Source organism: Rhinolophus ferrumequinum, chromosome 6 (assembly GCF_004115265.2).
Source record: "Rhinolophus ferrumequinum isolate MPI-CBG mRhiFer1 chromosome 6, mRhiFer1_v1.p, whole genome shotgun sequence".
Lineage (NCBI taxonomy): Eukaryota > Metazoa > Chordata > Mammalia > Chiroptera > Rhinolophidae > Rhinolophus > Rhinolophus ferrumequinum.
In genome coordinates, this window is record NC_046289.1 from 47507776 (window position 1) to 47520765 (window position 12990).

The window sequence follows — 12990 nt, forward strand, 5'->3', positions numbered from 1 at the left end:
ATCCATATTTATTAAGCGGCTTCTGAGTGTTAGGCACTTTCGACAAAGAGAAAGTATTCATCAGAGGCCGCTTGACAGGTAGTAGAAAAAACTCATACGATCAAAGCAGGAAAATTCTATTCTCTGCTTTGGAAAACCAGGCAAGAAAAAGCAAAGTGGCTCTGAATTAATAACAGAATGCAAAAGGTCCCCAAATACTAGATGTTGAGTAACTTAGGGAAGAATCCTTCATCTCTGAATGGACCAAATGCACAGTTTAATGCTAAATGTGCCTGTCCGTCAAAAAGTGCATTGATGAAACATGACAACAGAGAAATGTTCAGAATGTACATGCTTAGGTCTGCTCTACTGATGTGTTAAACTGGATGTGGTATCCCTACTTATTGACATGTTCCGTCGGACATTAATTTATCCTCAAACTTCAGCCACATTTGAACTTTCCACCCCCCGGCAACTCATGTGTTTCTTCTCTAAACCACCGTTCTCTAGTCAGCATTTGCCCTACCCCCTCCAAAAACTTCCCAGGTTAGTTCCACAGGGGAAGGTGGTTCAATGATGAAACGCTATCATCAAAAGCACGTTGGGCCCATTCTCCCATCCCCCAAAGCTTGATGCTGAGATTCTTCAGCACTTCCAGAGAGTTCCAAGCTGGCCCCAGGGCCCCCGTGTACCTCCACAGAGATGTCATCTCTCGTGGCCAAACTCTGGCTGACAGCTGCCAGCGAGGCCTGCTCAATATCGCGGATGCACCGGTTGATGCCATCGATGGAATAGTCACACTCTCTCTGTCCAGGGGCCTTGTCCCTGGAAGAGACAGAGGGAGTTAAACACAGGCTCCTTGGGCTCAAGTCCCACTACCCACTCTGCATTGGTGGCCAGGAGCCCCTGTCTACTCTCTACCTGACTCGATAGCTTTGTTGAAGGAGTCAATCCCTGACACTTGCTTGGCAATGCCTCTCTGTACAGCCTGTACATTTCTTAATTTAACACTTGTGCTAACTCTACTTATTTTTGGTGAGAAGGATATGGTGCTGCCATCCAACTCGGGCTGATGCCAGACAACTGCAAATGAAACAACTTGGACTTGGATTATCCATCCACTGGCTTAAGCAGAGAATCCTTATTTAGAAAGAAAAAAATGGTCGGTGATCTTTCCAGTGCAACCATGTCATGCTCTCCATATTGCATACTATTCACCACGTCCTGGGTTATAGCAGGAGTTAAAATATTTTGTGGATTTTTCTTTTCAAGGCATGAAGAAAATTAACTGTGGTCTTGAGCTTAAAAGCAATTGAAAACCAAAATATAACTAAGAAAAGGGATGCATTCCATGCTGTGGAGTATTAATTTTGGTCAATTTCAGAAATGTTTTAATTACTTAAGGGATATTTTTTCAGGCTCCTGTTATCACCAAGGAGATCAGAGATGGCCAGCGTTACTGTGGGACCTAGAATCATCTTTTTTGTTTTAGCAAAATAAAGTAACCCCAACTTCTGCTAAATGGATAGTGGTACTGTCTGCATAAGCTCCTAGGTATAGACACTGTGTGTGCAATATTTAGAAAGACTGGGACTAGAGCCATCAGGCCTGGGAATGACCTTGGGAATGTTACCTAATCCTTTCTGCCTCAATTCTCTCATCAGTAAAATGGAGACAATGGCAGTATCTACCTTACAATGTTGTTGTGATAATCAAATGTGATACTATAAGTAAAATGCTTGGAACAGTATTGACATATAGTAAGTGCTTAAATTATCTATTATGGTGACCAGTGCTACCACTGATCCCAAAGAGATAAAGGAAAAGATGATGTTAATGATTGACCACATTGCTATTAAATAAAAATTCCCGATGGGCTCATTCTCCACCTGCCCTGTGCAGATGCAGGTCCCTAACGATTTCTGGAGGAGAAACTAACCTGATAGATGTGATGAGACTCTTGATGGAGTCAGACACAGTGTGGGAATGTCCGGCTAGCACAGACCAGGTGGGCGGGTCTTTGGGGTTGATGGCCAGCGAGCGTGCAGTGCGGATGAGGTACGACGAGCTCTCCAGCATGGTCTTGGCTGAGACCAAGATTGGTTCCTGTGCCTGGGAGCCCTGGGACCAAAGAGAAGGATCAAGAGCAGGGTGCACAGAGTGACTGAGATGGGCCCAGCAGAATCCTCTTCTTTACCAAATCACTACCTCTGCCCTTTGAAAGGAGAAACAGAGGATAGGGAACCATAGAGGCTGGCCTCCACAGGGCCTGGATGGTGAGGACTTGGGCCATGTTCTTAGTTACCATTTTTCAGTGTGACATATACTAAGAATCAGCCTTAAACCTACGCATAGAGATTGTTCTCAACATATAAAGCTAAGGCATTACTTCTTAAGAGATGTGCAGACATTGAGTTTCGTTAACTCTGTGCATCTATCATCACCGACAACAATAACAATGCCCTCCATATTGACAGAGAGAGCTTTTGGAGTTCTTAACTGTTTCATGCCCATTCGGTGCCACACAAAACCAGCCAAAGACACCACTATTTCCTGTGCTGCAAAGACTCCCTACCTCGGAGCTGATTTGAGCAGGAACACTGACAAACTCAGGGTTGGATGCGAATGCTGTCAGGTTCTCCACAGCTTCGATCAAGGGTGCAGTGGCGATGCGACACTTATTGCGGTTGTCTTCAGAGAAATCCCCATCCAGGGCCTGATGGGAGAAAACACAGAGACTTCACCCCACTGAGAAGCACAAATCACTCCTGGGCCACAGTAATCACCTCCCAGTGAAAGAAGGTAGGTTAGTGGGAATACAAAATATTTGTTGAATTCATAAGTAATAAGAACAAATCGGAGAGATCTCTGCCATCAAACAGAACGGCTCAGTTACTAATAATAAGAACGTGTGGCTCACGGGACAGCTGACCTCACAGGCCATCATCTTCCCATGCACATGAGGCAGAAACATGGATTCTAATAGCACAGGGCTCTTCACTCTCTATGAGCCATGTTGCCAAACTTTGTAGCTGCACCACTTTCTTCCCCACTTTTGACACTGTAACCATTGGGTTCTTCCCCTCCATTTGTACTCCAGTTAAGTCTATTCCCTCCCAAACCATAAAAATACTTAACATCGTGAAGCACTTTCTAAGTTTTACCTGGATGTGCCTGAATGACAGACGTAAGTAGGGCTTTTATAGCCACCGTTTGAAATGAGCAAAATGGAATCCTATGGGAAGAAACAGGCTAGAACTACCCCCAACAGTATGGGCAAATCTCAAACATAATATTTAGTTCAAGAGGCCAGACACAAAAGGGTACCACTGTATGATTCCATTTGTGCAAAGTACAGAAACAGGTGAAGCTAGGTTAACGTGTGAGCAGTAAATCCACCTTCTGGCCTGGGTATGACTGAAGGAGCTCCACAGGGACTTCTGGGGCTGCCACGTTGTTTCTTGATCTGGCTATAGTTAACTAGGTGTGTTCAGCTTGAGAAAACCCACTGAGCTCTAAACATATGATGTGTGATTTTCATCTATGTATTTTATACTTCAGTAGCTTTTCTCTTTTTTAAATTAGCAGCAGGTAATACGAGGGCATTGAACGATTGGTTACATTGTCGATTAATGGCCTGGATGGATGAAAATTCAGGAATGCAGCCTGTGATCCATGTGCCAGGCTGCCTCAGAAAGGATTTCCACTTGGATTCAAGGTTCCCCAACCCCAGACTCTACCTCCTCAAGAGTAAGACTGTTGGAACCTGGAGCCTGTGACCCAGCCACAGCACTCCTGTCTCCCAACAAAGGGCTGCATTGAAGAAGGCAGTTATGTTTGTAAAAGAACGTAAATTTCCTTGTTAAATGACTAATTAAAATTTTAATTTAACTGTTATAAGCAATATATAAATATCAATTTAGAAAATGAGTGAGCAAAACACCAGCAGCACCAGCATTATGCAACAAACTGGGTCTGAGACGGGGGCATTTCTGTTTTCCATTAAGGCAAGAGTAGGCAGGCAGGATCAGTTTAAAGGCTATTTCTGAATAACAACGACATTCCAATCAAGCTTTGGCAGCTTGGGACAATAATGGCATATCCACCAAGCTACTATTTCCAGAGGAGTTCCCATGAGCCCGGCTAATTCACCGTCTTCGCTAATACTGTGCGTGGCTTGCCTCGGCACATGTCCTCCCCCGCCTGACCCCCCCAGGCACTGATCTCCACCTGCACACCTCTGACCCTGCCATTCTTCCAGGCCCAGAGGAAACCCTACGTGCCTCCTTCTTCTTGCTCACGTATATGGGCTCAGTTCTCATTGCCACTCATGTACTCAACAAACATCGATGCCTGTTACATCCACTGAGCCAGCACTGGCTGTGTAGAGAGGAGTCGGCACCCTAACCTTGTTGCATTATTAACATTACGGACTCCTGGAGGTCAGGCCCTCCCAGGCGTCAGAGCAATTTGGGAATACAGTGGGAAGCAGGGTGAGTGCCACATAGCAGCGGCCTGACAGGAGTGGTCCTCATGCAGGCAGACCGCTGAGGCGGCAGACGGCAGGAGTGGACTTTTCTATCAAAGGAACTCGGGTCCAGCACCACCAGTGGCCAATCACACCCCCTCTGGCTGGAATGATGGCTTCTAGCTCAATGGAAGATGCCAAGGTCCCCCTAGCGCAGCTCACTCCTGCTTCTTACCTCGCCACACTCTTCCTACTCCCTTTCTACCTTCTACAACCCTCTCTGCATATTAGGAAGGCAGGCACCTGATGAAGCACCAACCTTAGCTGAACTCATTCAAAATGAAAAGATGATTACCTGAGGGAAATCCTAAGGAAGGGTTTTCTAATTGTGCAAGTGTCATAAACTGCACCAACACGATGAAGAAAGATTTTTCTTTTGAGCACAGGCCCTAAAATCGCCTGTCATGTAGCCCATTACTATTCTCAGGACGAAACATTCAATAATGAGGACTAGACTACCAAGCTATATAACCCACCACCCCGCCCCCGTTTTTGTTTTGTTTTTTTTTTCCGTTTTCAAAAAAGAAACACTATTTCCTCCAAAGGAAGCATTTAGCATCAGAAAGGATTATTTACACAGATACTATTTCACTTCTGAATGCTGTTTCCACTCTGGGCATGGCTGAGGCACCCAAGTAAACGGAATACTCAAATCTGCCCAACTGGAGCAATTTTAAGCAGGCATGGCAGTTTACATGTAGACATTCCATGTCACAGAATGTCCGTATAGCAGCCATAACGACGAAAGGGTAAATTCACTTAACTAAACACCCAGGCCCCAAAAGGACAGGGTACTCCCAAAACCCAGGCCAGCTCCTCTGAAAGTTCTCGCTTAGCAAAATCTCAAAGTGAGCCCGGAAAAACAATTTTTGCATGTGTACCAGAATCAAAGACTCATGACTTTTGGGAGTTAGAGGGACCTTAAATGTCATTTAACCCCAAGTCCCCCATGTTTCAGATGATAAAACCAACAACTAGAAAGAGACACACTGTGGCAAGGTTACGCCTCAAACCAGAACCCAAGACCTCTGCCTCCCTTCTGTCCCTACTGACCTTAGAGAAAGGCAACACAAATAAGGAGTAAGAGACGCCCAAGAGGTTTTTCTCCTTCAGAAACCTGCTTTACCAATTCAAACATAAGGGTGACCAAGAAAGTGTACTTACAGCCAAATCAAGCTGATTAATGAGAGCTGGAGCTGGTTTCTTGGGTACCTGGAAATGCTTAATCACAAAACTCTGAGCTTCAACTCCTCTGCTACACTCCAATTTCTCAGAAAAACAAAAGCAGTTGTTGCACAATTTCTACTTGGCACCCAAACCTGAGCGACTGCACATTTAAAATAACATTCCATTCCACACATCTGATTTGAGACTAGGTAATGAGATGACTGAAGAGAGAAAAGCAGGCAATGTTATATGTGGTGACCACAGAAAGATGGCATGGAACCACGGTTAGGGGTCTGTGTACTTCTAACTGGCCCTGGCAGGGAGGACAGTGCAGATATTCATTCTTGCTGAGCCATGCTTTGGCATTTTAAAGAATGTCGTCAGGAGAGATTTGAGATTCTTGGAGGCACACATTCTGCTTGGGTGCTGGTAACCCACTGCGAGGCCATCTGTTCCCTGCTCCCCAATGCCCCTCCACTGACTTCCCCTCTTTTCTTTGTGATTGTAAGGGTGCGGCGTCTGGGAGTTAGGCTTGGGCACACCCTCATGGTTAAAAGAAATAAAAAGTACTGAGAAGTGCAAAACTCAGAGCAAAATGCAGCTATGAAGGCAGCTCTCTTAAGCCATTAGGGAATTCAATATGCATTTGTTTTGCTAGTTGACAGAATTCTTAACCATTCCTTAAAACAGGAAATCTATTCAGTAGATAGCACGGTGTGCTACGGTGAAATGACCTTTACCATTTTTCTATTAGTAAATTAAAAACAAAGCTCACGGCCCACCGGCAAACCCTGCCATCTGATGGGAACTGAAAAACAAGCACATTTTAGCAAGTTGCGGGGCAACAGGTTCATTTCAGCTCTTCATCCATTGCTACTGTCTCCTGGGGTTCTCCTGGGAGGTGAGGCCTTCATCTTCTCCATATTACAGTCACCCTGCATCCCTCCTCTGATGTTTCTGCACAGGCCTACCGTTTAGGCCATCATAAGCGCTCATTTGCTGCAGCGAACTGAAAAGAGGGTCTGACACTGAGGAGAATCTGAAAAGGAGATGAGATCTTAACAGCGATAGGTCAGGATTTAAAACCAAGGAGGAGACAGAAAAAGGTTTCCAGGAATTTCTAAAGAATGCTTTCTTTCCTTTTTCTCTGCTTTGGTCCATCTAAATATAGCCTGTTTTGTAACGATCAGACAACGGCCAAGTTTAACTGAAATACGTTCATTATACAAGCAACCAACTATGATGTCACGACTTTCGTTTCTCTTGCTGTCTTTCCATCCCTTCCTCCCCCAAACCTTGCACACACGCACTATAGACACATCAAGGGGTGTCTTCCCAGGTGAGTGAGACGGATTAGTTTCTCCACGCAGAAGATTTGAACAGCATGGCCAAGGGTGAGAGCGGGATTGAGAGTGGAAAGAGCAGAGCTGGGTTGCTTCCTGGCTGGGTCGCCTTGGGCAAGTTACTTTGCCTCCTTGTGCGTCAGTGTCCTGTCCATAAAAGGGGAATGACAAGCACACAGTGGTTGTGTGGACTGAATGAGTAATGTATGCAAAACACTCGGAACAGGCTTTGCACAAGCTAAACATCTAAACATGGAAGCTTTATTAGTTTCTAGTACTAGGACTTACGATAGTAAGTGATTAAGGTGGGCTACCACCAGCATCCTAGGGGCCCTGGGCACTGGCTTTCATTTATTCATTTTCAACCTGTATTATTATTGTCTTCAAAAGGCAGATTTTTGTTTGTTGCTTTTTTTTTTTTTTTTTTAAAGACTGTTTAAACAGAGAAGAAACTGCTGGCTGGGGCACCTGCCCCGGGCTGTCACCTACAAGCCGCCAACCGCTGCTGGGCGGTGTGCTCTCTCCTTTGCTTCTGCTTGGTTCAGCCTGTTGACTAATGTCTCCCTGTGATTAAACTGGCTTTGGGTAGTGAAAGGAAAATGAGGTGTCTAGTGCCGGATGCTCTGGAGTGAATGGGGGAAAGTCTCACTACTCTAGGATGTGTCCAGCAGACTGTGCTACGTCAATGAACATGAAAGTCCTTAAAGTGTTAAGCCTCCAATGCCTCTCCCTCCTGCACACTGGGTTTACACAGCACTGGTAGCTGGCCTCCATGACAATCCCCTTTAGAGGGTTGGAGGAGGATGCTGGACTCTGCCTGTGGCTGTTTTCTCACATGGTCAGCTGCCTCCTACCTGCGTGGTCCTGCTTAGGGCAGGCTGGGTTTGTGGTCTTATCACCTACGTACAAGGGCTGTATTCCAGCCATTGCAATTCCCTCCTCAAAAGGGCACCCTGCTCCCACCTCCCCCAACCTGCCCGTGGCCTCTCACACAAAGATGAACTTGTTATACACATGGAATGATCGATTTTAAAAAGTTGACGCTCCATTTTAAACATTTAAACAACTATAAATGGAATAGATACCATAGGATTTTTTTTTTTAAGTAATTTCCCCATAATTTCCCATTCCCTCCTCCCTTTACCTTCTCTCTTGGTCCAGATCTACCAACAATGGCGGACCCTCTACCAGCCCCCTCTAAGACACCCCACATAAGCCCACAGTTTAAGTAAACAGAGGGTGTTTGCTACCCAAATATAGTACCAAGAGATGCCCCTTACCCAACCCTTTCCAAACAGATTTCTGTCCCTAAGCTTCTCATGTACAGAATTTGGGGAGCCCTCCCCGCCTTACTATCTAGAAGATCAGTAGCGACCAAGGCTGTTGGTTTTTCATGATAACTATCTCCATTAGTAAAGGGACTTCTCCTTTGTGACTTAAGTCATGAGACCGAATTAGGAGTCCAATTTCACTGGACGTACGTCTTAGGAGAGCAGAGCTCACACCGTCTACGTCTCTCCCCTTTGCAGTGGGTGTCACAGGGCTTTCTAAGGCTTCTGTCCACACACCTACCTTGATGGTCTTCACCAGGTTGGCGGTGCTGTTGGCGACCTCCTTGGCTGACTGGACAAAGTGCCTCTTGGCTACCGGGTTGGCTGTCTTGGACGAGGCGATGCGGCAGGCGTTACACAAGGCTGAGGTGTGCTTAGCGACAATCGTGGCGGCTGACAGAACCTACAAGGCATGGAGCTGGGTTGGGGGCACCCCGTGCTTCAGTGCAGAGGGGTCCAGTTCAGAGGAGTCCACCCTGGTCCCGAGCCCTGGATTCCTCTTCAATTCCCATGTGCAGGGCCCGTGTAATTGCAACATCAAAGTCTAGCTCTGCCACCCGCAACATCTCTCCAAGAAAGGAGAAGGCAAGAATTATTAAACAAGAGAGAATAAACAGAGAAAAGGAAAGGAGAGCTGGTATGGTGGTGGGAGGGGGCTGGGCTCCCAGACAGTCTGAAGGGAGATACAGTCAGCTATCCTTTTGGAACCCCCGCGAGGAAGTATGTGGTCCAGGGTCGAGGCCAGCACTACCCACCAGAAACACAGTGTGAACCACATATGTAATTTTCTAGCAGCCATATTAAAATAAGTAGAGAAACAAGTGAAATGAATTTAAATAATATACTTTATTAAACTTGATATATCCAAAATATTTCACCATGTAATCAACCGAATAATATTATTAATGAGATTTTACAATCTTTTCTTATCATATCAAGTCTTCAAAATCCAGAGGGTATTTTACACTGCCAGCCCACCATAATTTGGACCAGCTACATTTTAAGTGTGTGATACATAGCCACAGGCAGGCAGGCAGTGGCGCCCACTTTGGAGAGTCCAGGTCTAGAGGAGCGAAATAAACATCAGGGGGGTGACAAGCTCCTGCCTCATCCACAGTGGGCTGTAGGCACCTTATGAAGGAGTCCGGCTCCGGAATCTTCCTGGCTCTACCTCGCAAACCAGACTGCTCCCTTGAACCTACTTTGCTGAGGCTGGTGACACCCCTTTGGCCTTAATTGGACAGGTAAGGAATCTTGGGTACACTAACGTCTTACAAACCAGCTGGGAACTGCTAGAGCTCCAGATCTTCCCTGCATTGCCTCCTTTACTTGGCTCCTTCTCCCGCCTCAAGAATGCTGGTCCCAGGGTGCACGACTGACATGCCTCTGATACCCCACGCAGGCCAGTTCCTGCTCTGTTCAGCACATACTACTTCAGTAAGTGAACAGGACTCAAGGCCACTTGAGTATTAGAAGAGTCATGGAATGTCACATACTGTCTAGTCCTAACATGTCTGTGGCTCCTGAATGCACTATGGACTCTGACCCGACTTGGAAACCTGGCGCACAACCATCATCTCTGTGAAGTGACCAGTGCCACCACTTCTGTGAAGTGACTTCAGACACCCCCTCAGAAAATTCATCACACCTTCCTCTGCACGTCCCTGGCACTGTCATCACAGCCCATCACTGTATCTTCCAAACTTTATCCAACAGCCTACGAGCCAAAGGCCAAGGGGGCCAGGTCGTACTCACGCCGACCCTTCGTGCTGGGCACAGAACAAGCCCTCAGCAGGTGTGCCCTGCACGGAATGGAATCATGAGACTCCGGATGAATCTCATGGTGACTAGTTTACTCCTACAGCCTGCCAACATCCCATTTCAAAGCACCTACACATTTCCACTTTCACCACATTTTGCCATAGCCCCCCAAATCATTATCTACAGTGCTGCATTTAGCTGGCTTTGCAAGCTCTATAAGAACAGTATTCTTGACTGATTTCTCACACTCTCCCACAACCCACCTACAGATCTCATATCCTCACCCCATGGTTACCTGTGACGGGCTGCTGCCAGGATCCACCAGGTTCTGGCATGCCATCTGGATAGCCTGGTTAGCCCTGGCAAATTGGATGGGGTCCACAAGGCCCTGGTGGCCTGCCTGGCTGTTTGGATCAGAGATTCCGACAAGGTATGCAGCCTGGAAAGAGAAGAGAACACCACAGCTCAAGTTCTGCGCTCCTAGATGCGCCTGTGGGGGAAACAGTCCTGTAGTGTACATGCAGCAGCCATGCTTGGGGGCTCCTTACTGCAAGTCGGTCAGGTAATCTCGTCAATAAGGGGTTAGGGATGGACAGGAGAATGCCAGTTTGGGCCAGGGACATACCAGCCGGAGTTTGCTGTAGGCTTCTGGGAACAAACTGGGAGCAAAGCCTCCTTGTTCTTAAGAAAGCCTCAATTAGCTTTTCTGTGGGGTACAAACAAGGATGGATGCAGCCTTGATTGCTTCTGGCAACCATTATGACTACAGCCTCAGCATGAAGCTCTCCGGCCGGCAGGTGGGAGAGGCAGAAGAAAGTGTGTGCAGACTGATGGCAGGGAGCTGCAGGGTTAGCCAACCCTGCAGCCTGCCCTACACGAGACTAACAACACATGCTTATTGTTTAGGCCAATATTTCTAATAATAAGACAAATGAGGAAGATGGCTCAGGGGAAAAGAAAAGGCAGTGTTAGCATTTGGTCTCTAAGAGGACAAGAGTCTATGAGAGGTCTTCTTTTTAAACCCTCTGGGTGTGTTAGCCCCATAACAGGGAGAAAATGAATCTGTGAGCAGGACTGTTCACCTTAATTCATTTCCACTGCGATTTGAGGGGCAGGATAAGGAAGGCTAGATAATTTCATCCCGCAAACTAGGGATGTTTTTCTTTGGTTTTAGTAAAATCTGCTACGCTCAAAGTCATTTTCAAACGATAAATCCTTCAAGGCAAATGTTGACATTTTTGAAGCTTCAGTCCCAGGAGCCCAATAATTATTGGAAATACACATGACAGTAGAAGAAGAGCAAGGGATATGCCTGATCATGTCTCTGCATGATGGCATCTCATTTGTTCTCCCGCTGATGCTAGAAAGATTATGACTAAGATGTTTACAATTCTAAGACCTCAGAAAGAATGTGAAGTATGTAATGCCTGTTTCCTCACCTCCACCCCTCAACCCCAACAACTCATCTGTAACAATGACCTTAAAAAAGAAAAAAGCCAGCTGGCCTCTGAACCCTCGTGTTGGGTCTGCACTGAGCAGGGTGTCTCACTGTCCTTCCCAGGCTGCTCTGCTCCTGGCGGTGGGGGGGAACTTAGCTGATGTTTTGTGTAAATGCCCAGCCAGCACAGGAGCCACTGCCTTTTCCATAGTTTCTGTGGTAGAAGGTGAATAAGGAGCTGAAGTTGGAGTCCCCCCTATGCCTCTCACAGGGATCTAGTACTCTTAGAATCCACCACCTGACACAGGCAGCACCGCAGGACCAACCAGCCCCTTACCTGAGCTGCCGCCTCTGTCAGCCCACAGAGAGCCTTGGACGCAATCCCCACACACTCCCCAAAGGCAGGGAGGTCCCCGGTCTTGGCATTCTGTGAAATCCCTGCCATCGACTCGCCCAGAACCTGCAAAACAACCAGCAATATTCTCTGACCAGCATTCCTTCACACCACAGGTAAAGGGGTTACACTTCCAACTGTAACATTCAAGGCTACTTAATTTACAGTATTTGCCATTATTTTCCTTTACTTGTATTAGGAAGAGATTCAAGAGACTTATATCGTTTTTGTTGCCTAAAGAGAAAGGAATAATGAAAGTGTAAACCTTTTACCCAAAAGTTATCTATATCTCAAGGAGATAGAGTTAATATATTCAGATCAATAAAGTAAAATCAATACAGGGCATCCCATGGGTGAATGGCCTGAAATGTAACTGTTAGTTCCCAGAATAAAAATTCAGACATATCCACTGAGTTGTAGATGAAGTCATATCCAGAAAGCAAAAGATATACTCTTCCTGATATTATTCATTTACTTATCGACAGCAAAATGTAGATGCTTTTAGGAAGTATATACAAATAGATAATCTGAACACTAATGAGGGTGTTTCCTAACTTTTCTAAGTATTTCCTCTTATTTTGAAAATCGTCGGTATATGACTATTCTTTCTTCCAAGGTCTTTAAACAAACAGCTAAAGGGATTTTAGCATTTAGGATCCAACCCAGAGAGGTCAAGCATCCGTACAAGGTCACAGAGAAAGTCATGGGCAGAGGCAGGACACCTGCCTCTTATCTGGTGATCTATCTTCTACCGTGTTTCCCCGAAAATAAGACCTAGCTGGACCATCAGCTCTAATGCATCTTTTGGAGCAAAAATTAATATAAGACCCAGTCTTATATTATATAGGACCTGGTATTATATTATATAAGACCCGGTATTATATTATATCATACCCGGTCTTATAGTAAAATAAGACCGGGTCTTATATTAATTTTCTCTCCAAAAGAAGCATTAGAGCTGATTGTCTTGCTAGGTCTTATTTTTGGAGAAACAGGGTATGGGTGTCATAAGAACCTAGAAGGTTCTACTTTCCAGGGTCACAGATGGT

General features: G+C 45.9%; 1 protein-coding gene across 7 annotated transcripts in view; it reads right to left on the reverse strand.

Annotated features, from left to right (window-relative positions):
• TLN2 (talin 2) overlaps positions 1-12990 on the reverse strand; it is a 419393-nt gene that overhangs the window by 90589 nt on the left and 315814 nt on the right. For all 7 annotated transcript variants that reach the window (XM_033107584.1, XM_033107586.1, XM_033107581.1 and 4 more), the window contains 6 exons: positions 11885-12007; positions 10405-10548; positions 8590-8751; positions 2555-2695; positions 1919-2100; positions 672-804 (listed from right to left, as the gene is read on the reverse strand). In XM_033107584.1, coding sequence (XP_032963475.1) covers positions 672-804; positions 1919-2100; positions 2555-2695; positions 8590-8751; positions 10405-10548; positions 11885-12007 — 885 coding nt within the window. The remainder of the gene's footprint in view (positions 1-671; positions 805-1918; positions 2101-2554; positions 2696-8589; positions 8752-10404; positions 10549-11884; positions 12008-12990) is intronic.